Raw genomic sequence first — 19,814 nt, 5'->3', positions numbered from 1 at the left:
TATGTTTCCCCCCTTATTTAATGCATTTTTAAAAGATTTTATTTACATTAACTCATTTTGTTGGATTGTCTTAAGGAATTAGTTTTATAATGCAGATATAAGTCATATGTATCAGTATATTTTAGTACCATAATATTTTTTCATTCACACATATAAATAACATCCCTAATTTTTGGTTCTATGTTTTGAGCAAAACCAAGAATATATTATGTGTGTATGTATTGCTCAGCACTGAAACTGTAACACCAAGACAGAAGTACTGTAAGTTTATGCAAATTTCTTCTAATATACTGGCAGTGAAACACTGTGCAGATTTGATCATGGAAACAGTGATATGCTCATTCTTACAGAATGCCCCAGGAACTGTTTTTTAATATAACTGCTAAGGTACTGTGAATAGATTGTAGACTAAAGTCATATCACACATTTAAAACATTATTGCAGACCTTTATGGGGTTACCATGTAAAAGGAAAAACAATTTTCCAATACAAATGATGGTTGATTCAGTGCTGATAGCTGATTGGTGACTGAAAATGAATATCTTACAATTTTTCATAAAAAGAAGGAAAAATTGTGCATCTTTCTTTCAATGGTAAAGCAAGTCTAAAAACTGTTTGAAACAGTTGTTCATTCAAAAAGGATGTGTGGAGCCTTAATATTCTAACGCGGCCTGTTGTATCTCGAGACTTGTCTGTCTTCTAGCATATCATTAGTCAACTATTGCAAAAGGAAGAGACATTTGTCAGTTTTACATTCTCATGTGCTTGCAGCATGGTAAAACATTCCTCAGAAAATTATTAACGAGCATGCAAAGGTGTTTGGTGTATGGGAGTCATATTCTACACTAAATAAATTAAATTGATCTGAATGTTTTGTTTTCAGTTTTTGATTGTTTGTATGTGATTATCTATCAGTCTTGGGAATTTCAAATTTCTATTCTCTTTCCATTTCGGTACAGCAGTTTCATTGTTGAGCAGTGAATGTATATATAAACTAATCCAGTTTTGTTGGCATTATAAAAAGTGATATTACAAACATTTCTCCAATTCAATACAAATGAACATCTTTTTTTTTTTTTTTCTGTTCTTATGATCTTACTTTTTATAACACTGTTTACTCAAAGTATTGAAAAATTTTCAAAACTTGCACTGTATTGTTTATTAGGAAGGCATCATAAGAAGTATAGATGCTGACACTGATGAAATTGAAATAGAACTTTTAAAAGAAGAAGTTAAACCAGGTAAAACTAGTTTAAATTGGAAGTTCAGTGTTTAAAAATAATTAAGTATCTTTATTAAGTTCGAGTATTTATCATACAGATGATATTTTTCCGCCTTATATATTCTTCTTCTTATCCCCCCCCCCATTTTCTCTTTTTGTTGAAATCTAATATATGCCAAATAAGATTTTTATTTCCTTGATATACATTTTAAAAAGTGATATCTATTAATCCATTATATAAGATGGATTTGAATACTACTGTTTACTATAAACCTTTCTAGAGGTAATTGGAATAACTTCGTTATCATTTTATTTTATCCTTCTGTCAGTTATGAATTCACTCACTTTCACTACAAGTTTAATTTTCAAGTCATTTTCCCATCTATCAGTATAATTTATTGTTTGATTCTTCAAGATTCCATCTCTGATTTATAATTCTTGTGGAATTTACAGCGTACCTTAGTAGTATGGTTTGAGATATATTGATTAAAATAGAAGCATATTAAAATTTCATAAAAAGAACATGAATTTTTAAAAAGGAGAAATAAACAACTTTGACAGCTGTTCATAGTTGTATACTTAATCACAATTTTCATTATGGTTGTATGAAATTTATCCACAGAGCTTCTTCTGTTGGCTAATTAGATTTCCTTGGAGCCTTTCACATTCTAAAAAATGTACCTTCTTTGGTGAATGGTGTTTAAATTCTAATTCATTTCTTCCTAGTACCTTCAAAACTAACATCTTATCTTTTTCGTATTTCATTACTAGTTTTCCTCAAAGGTATCACTCATTTCTTTGCTGCACCCTTTCAAGTATTTCTGTTGCTCTTCCTACTTTTGCTCAAAAGTGGGGAACCTATCCCTAATATCTGTGAAATCAGTACCTTCAGAATCTGTGTTAAAAATACTGTTTTTTGCCTTAATATCAAATTTTTTTTCGCACCAAATATAAACTTTCCCACAATTTATTAAACTTTTAATGTCTAAAATATTATTCAAGTGCTTATTTTTTCATTAGCTCTTAATCCCAGAGTTCTCTTCAACATTGTTTAGAAAATATAGCTTAAATTAATCATCTATAATTATATTATTAAATAAGAATTATTTTAGTGCATTTTATTTTTTATTTGTATGAAAATAAATTTCAAATATGATCACACACATGTTGTTTCTTATGCACTTTCCCATACCCAAGGTCATCAATCACAATTTTGTTTGGAGAACAGTGACTTATAATAAATCTATGGTGATTTCATCAATAATAATTTCCATATAGTTATGGACTTGCTGCTCAATCTGCTATTTTACTGTTTTATATTGTCTGGTCATTGGTGACCATTACTAACATTTTATCCTCCAAACCCCAGTAATACACTCACACTTAACTCAGACGGCTGTTGCTATATTGAACTGTAATTCTTCTTTAGATTTCAGATATTTTCAACCAACAAATGCCAGTAATTTATTGTTACTTTTATGAGTCAGTAAGAGAACAGCAGTGTGTATGAGCTACTGTGTAAGCACAGCTGAGAAACCATTTTGTATCCTGAAGTAAATGGTTCCTTGCTATTAAGAATAAAATTCTGGTATTTTAAGACTTATGGTTGATTAACTGTTTCTAAATGTCAGGAATTAAATATTTTTGAAGGTGCATACACTCAGTTGTAGTTTTAATTTGTATATTTATAGTTTATTTTTACATATTTTAATTTGATTTTTGTAAAATATGTTTAACATCATTATTTGTTTGTTCCTTAAAAATTAATTTATTAAAAAATGTGTCTCTATTTCAGGGAGAAGAGGGAAGTTCGAAATTTTACATGAAGATGAAGTACCACCTCCAGAGATCATAAAACAAGTGAGTCTTCCTTCTCTAATTATTATTATATCATTTATACTTCAGTCCAAAATTAGGAAAATAAGCACTTACTTACTTACTTTTTAAAAAAATTATTTCTTAAAAATACAGTATGGAATTCAATGAAATTTGGTATGGTATAGAGTAACATGACAGCAATTTATACCATATCACAATTAAAGTTAATATTTGCTCATGACAACTAGAATGCAAAACTGATGCTGCATGATGTCAGTTTTAGCAGATGGAAATGGCCATGTATAAATCAAGACAATGAAATTAATTAGGACATAGCCATCTCTAACTGGCATACAGGTTGCACAGTAATTATCGTAGTGTTAAGTGTAACAGTTATGACAGTTGAGGAATCCCTGTAACAGCTGCAAGCATTTTTTTTTAAAATTAAAGCAGTTCTTAGCTTTTGAATTCTATAACACCTGTATTGCAGTTTCGCTTCTAAAGGCATCCCAGATCCAGCCATGTTTTTAACAGGGTTTAGGTTCGGAAATGTAGCTGTTTAATCCATTTGCATAATAACCTTACTTTGAAAAGTTCATTCACTAATTGAGCATTGTACAGCCTCTGTTAAAAAAATAATAATAATTAAAAAAACTGGAAATTTTCAAATTTTATATTACGTCCAAAGGGGCTTTTTTTAACGTTTTGTGTGTTTCCATTATTTATTAAATACCATGTTCTTCACACTTAAACCATAAAATTAAATTCAACAGCAATATCACAAAATAATTAAAAAAGATCATATCTTTAGAATCTCCGATACACAGTCTTATGTACTGGAGATAAAAAAAATTTTTTTTTTCCATATAGTGTTGCCATTGCTCGCTTTGAAATCTTTAAGTTTCCTAATCAAAAACTCATAAATGCTTTACAAGATATGAAATAGAAAGGGCTTCCAGGCTCTAGGTACCATTGTTTTATCACAATGCGAGAAACATACATACATTTATGCAGATTCTTCATCATTTAATTTCTTTAAATATAATACAGGGATTTGGTGGCAACAATTTTAAAAGTGAAACACCACAAAATTCCAAAATGAAATTAATAGCCATTGTGGGATTTTAGCCCAAGCCCAGAATGGCATGTTGTGTAGCCATCCAGACCAATATCTCTGCTACCACAGTAACCATTTTCCTAATGTTGTATGGCTGGTTTTTCTACGTACTAAAGTCGTGTCATCTATGAGTATGATAATTGTATTCAGCACCAACACTATTGTATTATTATTTGACATATTCAGTTTAAATTCAATATCTTTTGAGGCATTTAAAAAATTTGTTTATTCTCTTCATTTTAAACACCAGTGCATAAATGCTTATTGATTTTCCATATTTGTTTCATTTACATATTATTTTTCATGTTTCAGGTTATCTTAAGTTGGCCAACATTAATTGAACCTAGACTAGTCATCAAATAGGTTTGTAAAAATTAGTTTCTTTAATCATTCTGGATGATTCCCATTAATAATGGGAGGTGTGGAGCATCATCATCTATAATGTGATTAGTGCAGTTGCGAAAACCATTTATTATTGAACACGTACTGGTTGCAAATTTTGCAATTAGTATATTCCTTATGATTCTAAAATGTACAGGACTTGCATAAAAAATACAGGAATAAACTTCATTTTTGCTATGATATTATGGTATTTTATTCTCCACTAGTGCTCAGATTTGTAAAAAACTGAGTTGGGTCATTTAGCATATGAAAAAACATACATAAATTAATCCATAAATTTCCTTTTGTGCATAAAAATTCAATATTCCATAGTAAGAGGTGAAAACAAAATTTACCAAAATAATTTTATATTTGCAATGCATTAGCGACATCAATAACTATGCATTTCAAATATGTTAATCCATGTAGTTTGGACACATTGACAAAGTCACCATGTGTGTACTATTTTCTAGTAATTACACAATCTTGGACCAGACATGTCTGATATATAACAGAGCTGTTAATACAATGACCATGGCAGCCATTCAGAAATTGTTAGACATTTTGTATCATATGTAATTATACTTCTTGTTGGTAACTGAAGATGAAGAGCAGCAATGGGTTTTAACACTTCCAGAGATGTAATAGTGTATATTTTGTATAAGCAGAATTAAAATCAAATGGTATTCCATATGCAGTTGCTGAGTCAGTATAGTATTTCTTTCTAAACTTCACTGTAGCTCCAGTTGCCAGAAATATATAATCAAAGATACTGATATCTTGTATAAATTCCTCAATACCTGCTGACAATGCCAAATCATCCATGTAGACATTGATTGCCGGACAACACTCTGTAATTCTCAGGCTACATTTTGTGATGTGCACATATAATCCGTATACGCAAGCCGTCTCACCTCTTACTTGATGGTGTGATATAGCCATTAGAATCTTTCAAGTGCAGTGAGTTTATGTTGAGACAGGGTTCGTAGCGGTCCTTACAAGTGCTTATAAGTCCTTATATTTGAAAATAAAATATAAAGGCCCTTATAGGTGCTTACTTTTTTTTAAAGCCCTTATTTTTTTGTTTTCAGTGCTTATTTTTTGCTTTTAGTGCTTTTTTTAATGAACGCGCATTTCCCCCCCGTACCAAAGCCGAAACTAAATAAACAACTTTTCTTCCTTATATGGAACGTCAGACGGTGAATCATACTCCCGGAAATAGCTTTTCCTCCTTTCTCTGCATTAACGTAACCTATGGTGCACGTGAGAGTACAGACAGGTGCACATCGTTCTATTGGTCAAAGAATTGCGAAAACCGTAGAAAATTCTGGTACATTTGGTATTCTTTTCCTTCCACCCAAATACTACATGCGTTTGAATTTCTATCAAGATTTTAATAATTTGCATTCTCGTTCTGCGTGGTCAGTTTATATTTGTGTTTATGATTGTTATGCTTATATTATGAGTATATGTATGACTATTTATAATAATATAGTTGCAGTAGCTGTTAAAGTTTAGATAAACTTCCAAAAATGGGTGTATTTTTACACAGATTAGCTTTCTAAGGAATAATATTCGAAATGGCTTAAATAAAAGAAAATTACAGTACACTCCCGATTATCTGCGGAATTGGGTGGCGTGGTCGCCACGGATAACAAAAATCCCGAATAATTCGAAAAAAGCTAAAAGCGGGTATAGCAAAAAAGAAAACAATTATTCCAACTTTGAAAAATCATTTTCTGTACAATAAAACATAAAATAAACAGCAGGAAATGAATATATCACTCAAAACTAACCTTAAATGCATTTTGTTAATAAAAACAGAAAAGTGCTTTGTACTTACGAGAGGCATCAAGGATGCACAGAAAAATTAATATATACTAGCGGGCAAGCACGCCACATGTTAAATTTCCGGCGAATTTAACCGCTTTATTCCCGTGTGCATCCATAAGGTACTGCATACACGTTACACATGTGGAAAATCATGAAAACACCCATTCAGCCAGCCTGATCCCCAGGATTTGAAAGTTGCAACAAACTACCAGTTTGAGCAGGCTGCGCTCGCTTTATTCCCGTATTCATCCAAAAGATACATCACACACGTTACACATGCGGAAAATCCCGAAATCACCCATGCAGCCAGCCCGCTCGCTCAGATTCGAAAGATGGACCGGACTACCAGTGTTAAGAGGATTTGCGCAGGCTGCACCCGCTTGATTTACGTATCCGTCCATATGCCTAAAATCACAAAACACCCATGCAGCCAGCTCTTTCGCGGGTATTCGAAAGTTAGACCGAACTACCAGTGTTCAGTGGTTTTGCGCGGATTGCACCTGCTTTCTTCACATATCCATCTAGAAGATCAAACACGTAAAAGCACAAAAACACCCATGGAGCCAGCCTGTTCGCTGGGATTCAAAAGTTGGACCAAACTACCAGTGTTCAGCGGGATGATGCGGGCTGCGCCCACTTTATTCACGTATGCATCCAGAAGATACTGCATACACGATACACATGGGGAAAATTAGGAAAACACCCATGCAGCCAGAATTCGCTGAAATCTGAAGGATGGGCAGAACTACCAGTGTTCAGCGCGGGCTGCGCCCGCTTTATTCACGTATACGTTTAGAAAATACTGCATACACAATAAACATACCTAAAATCACGAAAACACCCATGCAGCCAGCCCGATCGCCTTTATTCGAAAGCTGGACCGAACTACCAGTGTTTAGCGGTTTGCGCCTGCTTTATTTACGTATGCATCCACAATATACTGTATACACATTACACATACGGAAAACAGGGTTCGTACGGTCCTTAAGAGTCCTTAAATTTTTTGGAATTGATTTTTGGTTCTTAAAAGTCCTAAATTTTGGCCAAAATCAGCAGAAGGTCCTTAATTTTAATCATCTGAAATTTCTGTCTGTTTTTATGACTGCCATTTTGAGTGTGAATTAGCATTTTGGAGGAATATTTCTGGCGATTCACTGACATATATGGTTATCTTTTGAATGTGTTCATGGGTTATAATTTGTTTCTATTTCTAATAAAAATGATGGGATACTCGAGTTTCTAAGCAAGAAGTGAAACATAAGCATTTCGAAATTCCTTTTATCTAATAAAGAACTCTTAAACAACGTTTTGCTTTTGGGGATGTGAATTCTTTTATTAAACAGCTCTAAATTTGGCAACTTGTCAACATTTTGGCGATTTTAGGATCAGTTTCTATAGAAAATTTTTAATTCCGAGATCTGACAATTTTTCGACCAGTTTTTTTAAGGCATCATAACATTGATAAATTTCATTAAAATAATGGTAATATATTGAAATTATATGTAAAAAATAACATTAAAATAAAATATTTTTTTTTCGCTGTCATATTTATAAAGTTTCATTTTGGCAACTTATACAATATTATGAATCTGATATATAAGCCATATTGCTATAAAGCATAATTTACGAAACGGCTCTTAGCAAGAGCAAAATTGGCTATGCAATTAATTAAAAATGTCTTCTTTTTAATTTTTTCATAGTAAGCGTTTTTCACATGCAATTATCTCGGAATATTCAAAATTCTCAGTATATGCAACAGTTTTCTCTATAAAATTAATTTTACACTTTTTCCCTCCTCCTTTTTTTTCAAAATATTTCTGACTTTTGGCTCTTACAGAATTGGTAGGGATAATTTTTCTTTAGTAAGACGTTGCAGCTTGGAAAGTTTAGAAGGGCTTGAAGTAAAGATTTATAGACCCACGATTCTAGAAGATTCGAGAAATATGTGACAAAATGAAAAATGTTTCCATGATATCGACACGTAATGGATATATTTTACAGAAAGTTTGCGATGAATTTCTTACCTTTTGGAGAATGTCTGGAAGAACAATGAAAACATAATATTTAAATGTTTTACTCCTGATACTAGAATCTTTTTCTTAACATGTTTATCTTCCCTTTTATTTTCTCTACCTTTACTAGACACAAGCATAAAAAATATCAAAAATGCTTCTAATCTTATCACTGGGCAGGCATTATAGGAAGGGATTTTTGTATTAATAAAGAAATTGAAAACTTACAATTTAAAAGATTCATCTAATATGCCTTAATGCATCATACACAGAGCTGGCACTAGGCATTTTCCCACCTGATGCAATCTCTGTGGATCCTAAATTCTAAATGTTTTGCTATTTCTAAATTTTGTTGTTCGGTGTGTCACTAAATTCTAAAAATTCTGCCACACCAGTTTTGTAACCGGGCTTTACCATATATATTTCATATTTCTTCTGAATGTTCATATTACTAAAGAAATAGAATTAGCCACTTTTTCATTACATTCTAAATGCATTTAGTGTTTTTTAGAATAACAGAAATAATTAGATCCAAAAATTCTAAAATGAAAAGGAACCGTGTTGAAGAAAGAAACTGAATACATAAAGAAAATTACTCCTTAAAGATATGTGCAGTTATTATTATGTAACGTACTCAATTGTTTATAATTTCAGCCTTTCAGTTTATGATTCAGTCGGGGGTTTGGGACTATTTAACTTTTACCAGATCAAGTAAACCCTCATAGGTACCTTGTGGAGATGTGGACAAGTTAGAAGATAAGCACGCAGAAACTAGCGAGAGCATTGGTTTGCATATTGAGATAACTCTCTAATTGTTAGAAAAGATGATTAAAGAGAAGGAAATCGATATAAACTAGCCAAAATGTTTGGAAGGCTTCAAATTAAAATGAAGGATAAATATTTTGTTGAGTGTTGTTACAAAACATTAAAACATAAATGTTTTGTAGCTTTTAATGTGTATCCTAATATAGTTTATGAATCAATGTCATAAATTACATGTATTTTAAACTGTGAAATTTTATTAGATTTTGATTTTAATAGGCTTTTTTAACAAATATTGTTAAAAAATAAAATTTAGTAGTGGCCATGTAAATCCATAATGACTAAGGTTATCTAATTACCTAATTTAATTATTTATAACTAACTGCTTACCCTTAAAAGTTATCTCTACATATTAAAGCGAGTTATTGCCTTTCATTAACATTTACTGTCGTCACAAGATAAAACACAAAAATTTAAAAATTCAAGTAAAACTTATTCTTTGCATCTAGTGAAACTTAAAAATAATACAAAACAACTTATCATCTCTGGTACTTTAATCGCTTATTGGAACATTAAAGTAGTATATTAACTGGGCTACAATTACAATCCCTTGGAACTCTACACAAAGCTATGACATTAACTGCATCAAACAGAGCCTAAGTTTCAACACTTGCCAACTGTGTCTACATCAGACCTTTCAGGTTTGTTCTAATGAGCAGGTCTCTCTCTAGACAAGCAACAGCGGTGACAACATTCAGTCTTTTGTTATGAATCATGCTGATTATGATCTTACTTCTCATTTTAACCTATGTCGTTTGACATAAAATCTACCTGCTATTTACTAAACCTCTAGACTGACTAAGTATGTAACAAAATGAGACATAAAAAATTCAACATAAAGCTAACTATTAGTAAAATGTAAGTAAAAGTCATCTTCTTTCAAATATGTCCAACTACTATAAGTGTAAAATATTTAATCCTACTTGATAAATTGTATAAAGTTTATTTTATTCTCAAACTTAGTAATCATTATGTTAATTAATTCATGTTTAGTAATAATGCATACTACTCAGGGATCTATTTTATTTTTAGGATGGTATTACAAAAGTGAAATTCAGGCATAGAATAGTATTTTTAATTGAATTTCAGTTCCCATTTGCTCATAGGTCCTTAATTTTTTCATTAATGATCCTTAAAAGTACTTAAATTCTGTGTGCAGAAATGTGTACGAACCCTGGGAAAATTATGAAAACACCTATGGAGCCAGCCCGTTTGTCAGGATTCAAAATTTGGACTGAACTACCAGAGTTCAGCGATTTTACTGCTCAGGCTCATTGCCAAGTATAATCGCAAAAATTTCCGGGCATAATATTCAAACAGTAGATTCATTATTAAAATTCCTTTTTGATAAACTTCAACATAATCACACACAAATGTGCATCAATATATATATTAATGTAATTAATGAATCATAATTATTTATAATAAGAAAACTTTCCATATGCCATGTCCAAGCAACAGAAATTCAATATAAAACCCTGAACGAAAAAAAATTAATCAGAATTTAAATAAATAGTTTAATTATTTTTATGCTTATTTTTTTTGCAATTAAAATTTCTTAGTTAAAATTTAATTTAATATTTGCTTTATGCAAACAGAGACATTTGTTACATTCAAAATTACAACAATATATATATTAATGCACTTATATATAATAACAAAAGCAATGAATGATTACGTAGCTCAGTAACACAAATGAGCACGCTGGTTTAAGCTATTAGAAATATTAATTTGTATTACTCAAAATTGCTTTTTTATTCACATCTAAAAATCACGAATTGTTCAAAAAATACGTATCTCGGCAACCAACAGTCCGATCGGCTCGAAATTTACAATCTTAAAATTGCCAGATTTTGAAATGAGTTTTGGTCTTTGTTCCAGAGAAATGGGCAAATTAGAAGATTAATTAGCATAATGAATAAAAATGCTCTACATTAATTTCATCCCTGGCGAATGGCCTTGACGATTCCCACGACCGAACCGAAACCAGCTTTCCCCCTTAAAATTCGCCGCTTCCGAATCGAATCGCAGTCTGTCAAAAAAGATATCCGAAGGTAAGAAAAACTATATTAGGGTGTTTTTAATGACCCTGCTAATTAGGCTTCTAATTAGCAGAACAGTATCCAATCAACACCATCTTTCATCCGAACATGTATCAAGCGCAAAATTCAAAATTTGGAAGAAATCGGTCTATTCGTTCAAAAATTACAAATTTTTTGTGCATTTTTCCAGTTCAATTGTCTAACTAAGAAAAATGCAGTAGAAATTTGTAACTTCGGAACCAATCATCGGATTTTCTGGAAATTTCGACTCGGTCTCCTCCTTGCTTTCTTCACAATTTCGTCATCTGTCAAGCGTTTGAAGCCAGGTTCGTTGACGTCACACTCCAACAACTCGTTAATGTTTTCAGCATCGACGTTCTCACCATCCAGAACTGCTTTCACCATATCGGCAGGAGTTGCCTTGGGCATGTCTATTTCTTCATTCTCTTCTTCACAACTCAACTAGGTTGTTGTTGGCTTCAACATGAGTTTTCTCCATGATTTTATGAGGGTTGACATTTTCACTGCGTCCCATGCAGATGCAATATCGTAGATGCTGTCCCAGATTGTGTAGTGTTTCCAACTCTTTCAGATCATAACCTTCTTCAATTTTGGTCATTAGCAGCTTGGTTCGGTATGTTCTCTTCATTGTTGCAATGACTTCTTGGTCCATGGATTGTATTAGCGCAGTAACGTTTGGGGGAAGAAACTTTGCAAAAATTTGTCCATCAGAAGACTTTAGCATGCTTGTTGCTGGGTGAGATGGTGCATTGTCGATCAATAGCGCAGCAGGTTTTCGATTTAAGATGTTTACGCACTTAAAGAACAAAGATTTTTTTCGAACCACTCTTGAAAAATGTTTCGGTTCATCCATCCTTTTTTTTTTTTTTTTTTTTTTTTTTGTTAAAATAATAAACGGGCAAATTTTCTATCCTTGTGCCTTTGAAAGATCTCTTTTTTTTTTTTTACTTTCCAATGACAACAAGTCTAAGTTTATGTCCACCGGTAGCGTTACTGCAAGATATGATAGTGATCCTTTCCTGGCTGCTTTTATGACCTGCCGCTTTACTTTCACATTCACATGCTAAAGTGCGAGTGGGAAGACATTTCCACAAAAGTCCTGATTTGTCGGCATTGTAAATTTGTTCAAAAGATAGCTCTTCTTTTAAAACACATTCTTCAAATTCATGGTGGAAATCGTCGGCTGCTTGTTGACCACCACTAAGTTTCTCCCCATGAAGTCCAATTTCTCGAATTCCATGTCGCTGCTTAACCCTTTGACGCGTGGTGGTCACGCCCTGAAACCACCAATTTTCGAATTTTTTTCTCCTCTTCCTTCCGAAATTTTTGAGTGAAAATCAATTGATTGCTGATCTTTTACCTCTAAATAACACAAAATGACTTCAGAATCATACATGTTTTAGGTCTTAGTACTTCAAATCGGATGCCTTTTAAAATTCGTTTTCAATGAGACAAAATAACTTCCTTTTATTAATATAAACAACTTTAAATTTCAAAAGTTATTCATCGCACATCATGATTTCTATCATAAACAATAAAAAATAGCAATAATTAAACTGCATATATAAAAAAAACCCTCTATATGCATGACATTTGCTTTGTGGTTTTATGGCGCGACCAATGCCCCACTAGAGCATTGTGCCACAATGCTCTAGAGGCTCGGTGGTCACACCTTGAAAGCACTGCTCTTCACGATGGCGTTTGCCTGCTTCTTGAATAGGAATGTTCATTTTTACCCGGATATAGATAAGGGATTTTGAAATCACAGAGTTATTTTATTACTAAACAATACATGCACCTGCTCAGTAAAAAGGTCTTTCTTTTCCAGCAACTTCAATGCACTTGCTCCCCAAGCTAGTATTGTGATTTTATAAATTCTTTCCTGTGGTTTATATTTAATGTACATATACTTTGCTGTAATTAAAAATAGAAATCGCATAAAGTTTTATTTGAATTAAAAATATTTTCTGAAAATTTTGGGACGAAATGCGAATAAAATAAGTATGAATGGGACGAATGATCCGTATCAAAGCCAAAGAGACTAAGCCCCTCCTCATTAACATAAAAAAACCACAAATTTCATGTGCCAGATGAAAAGAAACTAAATAATGCTGGGCATATACCAGTGAAATTTAGATCCAATCAGTGTACATTTCCTAGCATAAGGAAGAAACCTCACAGAAGATACATGTGGCGAAATGTGCAATGTGGGCATGCATGTACCAAAAAGACAAAACATGCTTTGAACAATGTCACAAAAAGTATTTGTTCTTTGAAATTAAAAAAAAAAAAACTGACTCTTTTTTTTATCCTTATTGTACTGAGTTTTTTAATTCATGTAGCCAAACGTCCTTATTATGTAGGTACTTTCACTGCTATAGAAAAATTACATAAATGTTTATTTTTTAATTTTTTCTGACGATTTACTTTGCAAAATAATGTAAAAATATATATATATCATGTATTATGCAATTCCTACATGCATTTTGTTTTAAATTCGTAAAACAAATTATTGTTATTGGAAATTATTGGTATTATTGGAAACGTGCACGGAGAAAGGTAAGTTTTTTTTTCCTACTTACTTCGGTAAGTTTCAAGTCCTAGACGCGGGGTGGTTTCACAGTGTGACCACAACCCACAGAACAATGGGCAAGAGTAGATGTTTTTAAATTCATATATTATTTGTCTCTAGGATAATAATATTCAATTTCTAGAGTTTTTAGTTAAAAAAAATTATAAAAATAATATTGCGCACGTCAAAGGGTTAAAACGAGTCAACCAACCAGAGACGCATCAAAATTTCCTTTCAGGCCTAACAACTCAAAAAAGGTTTTTGCCTTTGCCGCAATGATAGGACCATTTACAGGAGTACCCTCTTTTCAAACTTGAGCTAACCACTCTGTCAATGCGTGTCTAGCTCATCAAAGTTAGAACCCTTCGCGCTTTCATTGTGATTTCATTTCATCATAGTTTTTCGCGCTTTCATTGCCGAAGCACTGTCCGACATTGATGAAAAGTTCACCAGTTTGTCTTTTTGCTTTAGAATGTCTCGCACTGTTGTTTCTGCGATTCGGAATCCAATTCCATCTGCTGCCTTGTAGTGCCGTTTGCTACTTTGGAAATTAATTCTAGTTTTTGCGCAATCGTCAACACAACCTTCTTTTGCTTTCCTGACATTTTAAATCGGTAACAAAAAACCAAAAAGTGCAAGCACTGAATAAAAGATAAGAAATTAACTCCGACCAGTTCGCAAACACTAAACTAACAATGGTGGGTGGGAGGTGTTGTAAAACATTTTATAGCCTCGAAATTTCACAACAAATTAATAAAAATAGAGAGCAAAATGATTCTTCTTACCTTCTATCCAGTGCAGCATCAAGCGAGATCATACCTAATTAACTTGCAATCCAAAATAGGTGTAGACAGAAATTGTAAGATCACAAAACACATTCTTTATTAATACATGAAAAATAGATAAAAATTCGTTAGTATTCCAAATACATATTGAAAAAGGGATTTATAGTATAGAGAGTATTATATCACTGTCCTATCCTGAAGGAGTGAGAAAAGTAAGGTGTAAAGAATAAGTGTGTTACACAATTAAATTCTTTTTCAGGGTTTCCAGTTCATACAGTTTATCGCGCTATTGCGACAGTCCATCACTATATGCATACCAACACCCCTACTTGATGGGCAGGATCGCCATATGCAGCGATTCTCGAAGTTTCTCGAATACAGGTTTGCCTAGTGGTTAGGTGAGCAGATCTGCAATCATGTTGGAGCTTCTGCAGTAGTCTAGGCACAGGATCCCGTTTTGTTGAAGTTCACGCAAGTAGTGGTATTTCACGTCTATATGCTTTGTTCTGGAGCTATTTTTCTCCATTTGTGATAGTTTGATGCACGATTTGTTATCTTCATAGAGAGTAATCGGCAGATTTTGTTTTAGCCCTAGATCTTTAAGCAAATTTAACAGCCATTGTGCTTCTTGTGCTGTATTAGCTGCTGCAATATATTCTGCTTCAGTTGAAGATAGTGCAATGCAGTTTTGCCTTTTGCTGCTCCATGAAATGCAGTTATTTCCTAGTTTGAATATGTATCCGCTAATAGATTTTCTTGTTCTGTCATTTGCCCAATCTGCATCCGAATATGCACTTAATGCATATTCGGATGCAGATTGTTTAAATGACATGTTTAAAAGTATTTTTCCAATTTTCAGATTCCAAGCTCTAGCGGCTTGTTTTAAACCATATATAGATTTCTTCAGCTTGCAAACTTTATTTTCATTTCCAGCTTTTGAGTATCCTTCAGGTTTGAGTCATGTAAATTTCTTCTTCTAGTTCTCCATGAAGGTAAGCTGTTTTGACATCGATATGTCTGACAGACATGTTCTTATACGAAGCTGCACATAGGAAGGCTCATAGCGTTGTGTATTTTACTACAGGAGCAAAGGTTTCATCATAGTCAGATCCAAACTTCTGGCTAAATCCTTTTGCGACTAATCTGACTTTGTATCTTTCAATTTTTCCTTCTGCATTGAGCTTTGTCTTAAAAGACCATTTGCATCCTATTGGTTGTCTTCCCTTTGGTAAATCAACTAATTCCCAAGTGTTGTTTTCTTCTAGTGAATTAATTTCTTCTCGAACAGCTGTTAGCCATTTTCTTTTTTCATTTTCTTCCAAACTTTGAATTTCCTTCCAAGTTTTGGGTTCGGGGGAGATTAGATATTTGGCATGGAATCCGTAGCGATCAGGAGGTTTACCCTTTGTGAGTCTGTTTGATCTTCTGAGTTCCAAAGGTTCTTCTTCATGTTCTGATATTTCTCCCTCTTCGGGTTCTTCTCTTTTTATTTCTTCCTGTTCTGAGCTTTTTTCCTTAGAATTTTCTTCATCCTGGTTTAAATAGATGCTTACAGGCTCCTCAGTTCCAGTGTCTTCAATAAATCGTACAGATCGACTTATTATAATTTTGTCTCCAGGAATTAAAATTCTGTAGCCTTTACTTCTGCTGTCGTAGCAGACGAGTATTCCTTCTATAGCAGTATCATCCACTTTACCTCTCTTAGATTTATGGCTGTAAGCAAAAGCCTTGCACCCAAAAGTCCTCAGATGAGAGAGGTTGGGTTTCTTGTTATTCCATAATTCGTATAGAGTTTTTGCATTTGGTTTTGTAGGCATACGATTCTGTAAATAATTTGCAGTCAGCACTGCTTCTGCCCAGTATCTGTGAGGTTGACCTGAGTCAGCTAAAAGACATCTTGTCTTCTCCATCAAAGACCTATTTTTGCGTTCACTTACTACATTTTGTGCTAGACAATACGGTACAGTAAGCTGGTGATTTATACCATGTTTTATAAGATATTCTTCAAGTTCCTTACTTGTGTACTCACCACCGTTATCACTTCTTAGCGTTTTTACCTTTCTTCCGAATTTATTGTTTGTAAGAGCAATAAATTGTTTTAGTTTAGAAATTACTTCATTTTTCTTTTTCATTAGGTAAATCATTGTGAACCTGCTGTAATCATCAATAAAAGTTATGAAGTATAGGTATCCGCTGACAGACGGTGTTTGTACTGGTCCAAAATATCAGTGTGAACGAGTTCTAATAGAACTACTTTTTCGACCTGTAAACAGGTTCCCCCTCCCCCCACCCCTTGAAGAATGCATGGAGGTAGGAAAGGGAGGAGGGGCCAACCCGCGCTAAAAGTGAAGCACTGCTTTGAAGCTTGGGTCACCAGATGGGGTGTTCTTTGTTTACATTCAGAAGCTCGCTTGACAAGATTCTGATAGTATTTCGACACACGACAGTTCCATAGAAATCGAAAAAGGGACACTTTCGCATGAAAGAAACATTCATAGTGTGACGGATAATAGCAATTTGTATAGTTTAGTGACATTTACGCAAAAATCACATCTTGGTTATTTTTCGATAACTAACAACAGCGATTTTGATTATGAATTTGTTTTATAAAATTCTAAGCTGTTGCACTACAAAAATATACTTTTTAAGAAAAATGTTATGCTTAAAGAATGAAAAATACCTTACGGTACATTTAAAATTGTATACGTCTTTCGATACCCTTGATAGAGTATTCGCTACTTTTATTTTATTTTCCAAACGTCAAAATGTTTTAAATAAAACAAATTTTTTTCACATCCATATATTATTGTAACATGTACCTTTTAAAATTTTTTAGAGGAGGGGCTTTACTGCTGCTCATTTTAAACCCATCGTTTTAATTTTATATATCTGAAAAATAATTACTTTGGGCTTACACGTTTTATAAATATAAAATTATGTATGTTAAAATATTTGTAATTAGGCACATAGGTCAGATTAAGTTTTTATTAAATAGAGTAACTCATGCAAGGGCTATCTGCCTAAAGAGAGAGATGCCATCGTGGAGGAATTTTGAAGAAAAACTGACCTTTGAGTGGGTATTAAAAATAATACTTATAATTTTCATTCAAATTATATTCATATATATTTTTTATGTAAAACTTTCGGGTGTATGCTAAATTAGTGTAAATTACTTTACACGAAAAATATAGTGAATGCACAGAAATTAAAGATTTGCACATGCCGGAAATGAAAAATAGGAAATATGTATGGGTATTTATGCATGTGCTTGCAAAAAGCATGTATCTGCCTTTGACAAAATACTTAAATATTCATTAAATTATTTATAAATGTATTTGAAATGAAGAGAAAGTGCTGTGAAGAAATCTAATTATTAAATGTATCTAATTTATAATGATTATAAATGTTATCTAAATATATAACAACCTTAATATTGAATGGTAAACATAAATTGAAATCCTGTTGATAAATACGTTATAAAACTATTTAAGCAAGAATTGTTCGTATTGGAAAGCAATCTGTTAAAAGGTATTGTAAAGCAAATGCTATGAGATGCGCACTTAAGAACGTAATAAAGAGTTTTGGAATATGTATTGTTGAAATAAAGGGTAAAAAAAAAAATCTGATAAGTATAATTAAAAGAATTATTCCCCTTACATTTTATAATAACTCAGTTACAAATTTTAAATAATACTTAAAAAAAAAAAAAAAAAAAAAAAAAAAAAAAAAAAAAAACTTATTTTATTCCCTTTCAGAAATGTTCAGAGAAAGTCAAGTACTATTTAATTCCTAATAATTCTCTATTTTATACTGAACCGAATAGAGCATTAATTATAAATTGACTTACATTTTTCGATTTAAAAGATGCCTCAGAAGCCAAAAAATCATCTCATATTTAAGAAAGTATTTTAGAAAGAAGCTCTATAAATAGAAAAGAAATAATGCATAATTTTAATATTACTAATACAATAAACTTTGATCTTAATTTTTGTACCTTAACCGAATAAAATCGAATTACCTTAATTTTTTTTCTAATGTAATTAACGAAAACTTGTGAAAATATTTCATTCAAATTAAACCATTCTGAGAAAACTGTCCTGTGAAAAGTATAGCATTTAATTCCGTTCAGAATGAAATGTTGTTTAAAAATATGTTGTTTTCACATACTTAGGACTCTGAAGTGTTGTAGAAAAAGAAAATATATACATTTATATGTATATTTACATCCGAACGCGTCAAATCCCATAGAACTCAATGGTAAATGACCCAATGTTTTGGTCACCACGTAGGGATCGCCGGTGCTTCAGAGCAGGGTACGGGAGAAACTTGTTTAGGGCGACTCCATCTTACTTCCTACCTCCATGGAAGAATGCGCATCGGAAAATCTCCCCTGCGTGCTCTTCACCTCTGACGTATGCAAAACACGATTATCAAGGTTCAAGGAAACTTCACCTTTTATTTTTCTAGTCTAAATTTTATGGCTGCCCCTATCTAAATTATTCTGGCCCTTTCTAGGCGCAAAATTAAGACCTTGTGAGTTTTTTGCCTTTTTTTGACTTAGTGTGAAGGCACTTATTCCAAGTCATTCGGCTTATCAAAATTTTACCCTATTTGACAATCCCCTCTTTTTTGATGATTTAATTTCCTTTGAAGATGTGGAGGTAAAGGCGTAATTGCCTATGAACTCCGAAACTTGCACTTCCTTGATCCTTGAGTTCTAGTGGTTTAGATGCTCTGAATTTGGATCCTTTGGGATACGGAAAATCAGTTAGTTTACATTTTATGCACTGAATGCATTTGGTATCATGTTTACAATTATCCAGTTTAATTCCTTCAGCGAGTTCTTTGTTTACAAGTTGCTTGATTGCGTCATCGTTTCTGTGACCAAGGCGTCTATGCCAAAGTTGAACACAGTTCTCATTTTTGCACTGAAATGCTACATGAACTGATGGTTCATTATTCCTGTCTATTGGTTTAATTTGGTAAAGATTATTAGTTGTATGACATTCTAGAATAATCTGATCTCCCTTCATGATCATACATTTATTTCCTTCAAACAACCAAAAGTCCTTTTTCTGTTATTTCTTTATTGAGATTAAATTCGTTTCTAATTCAGGAGCGTATAAAACTTCCGATAAAAGAAATTCAGTTATTTTTGTTTAGCATTTAGTGTTTTAAAACGGACAGTT

The 19,814-nt window shown here is 32.6% G+C and overlaps 1 protein-coding gene across 1 annotated transcript in view; it reads left to right on the top strand.

The window, feature by feature from the left end:
- Positions 1 to 4,739, top strand: part of LOC118193568 (uncharacterized) — a 38,539-nt gene extending 33,800 nt beyond the window's left edge. The window contains exons 5-7 of the mRNA XM_035364674.2: positions 1,166 to 1,241; positions 3,018 to 3,082; positions 4,470 to 4,739. Coding sequence (XP_035220565.2) covers positions 1,166 to 1,241; positions 3,018 to 3,082; positions 4,470 to 4,520 — 192 coding nt within the window. The 3' untranslated portion in view covers positions 4,521 to 4,739. The remainder of the gene's footprint in view (positions 1 to 1,165; positions 1,242 to 3,017; positions 3,083 to 4,469) is intronic.
- The last annotated feature ends 15,075 nt before the right edge of the window (positions 4,740 to 19,814 follow it).

Source organism: Stegodyphus dumicola, chromosome 6, assembly GCF_044657685.1.
Source record: "Stegodyphus dumicola isolate Sdum_Otavi_A_Nest chromosome 6, ASM4465768v1".
Lineage (NCBI taxonomy): Eukaryota > Metazoa > Arthropoda > Arachnida > Araneae > Eresidae > Stegodyphus > Stegodyphus dumicola.
The sequence above is the reverse complement of the archived record's forward strand: the minus strand, read 5'-3'. Positions and strand labels throughout refer to the sequence as shown.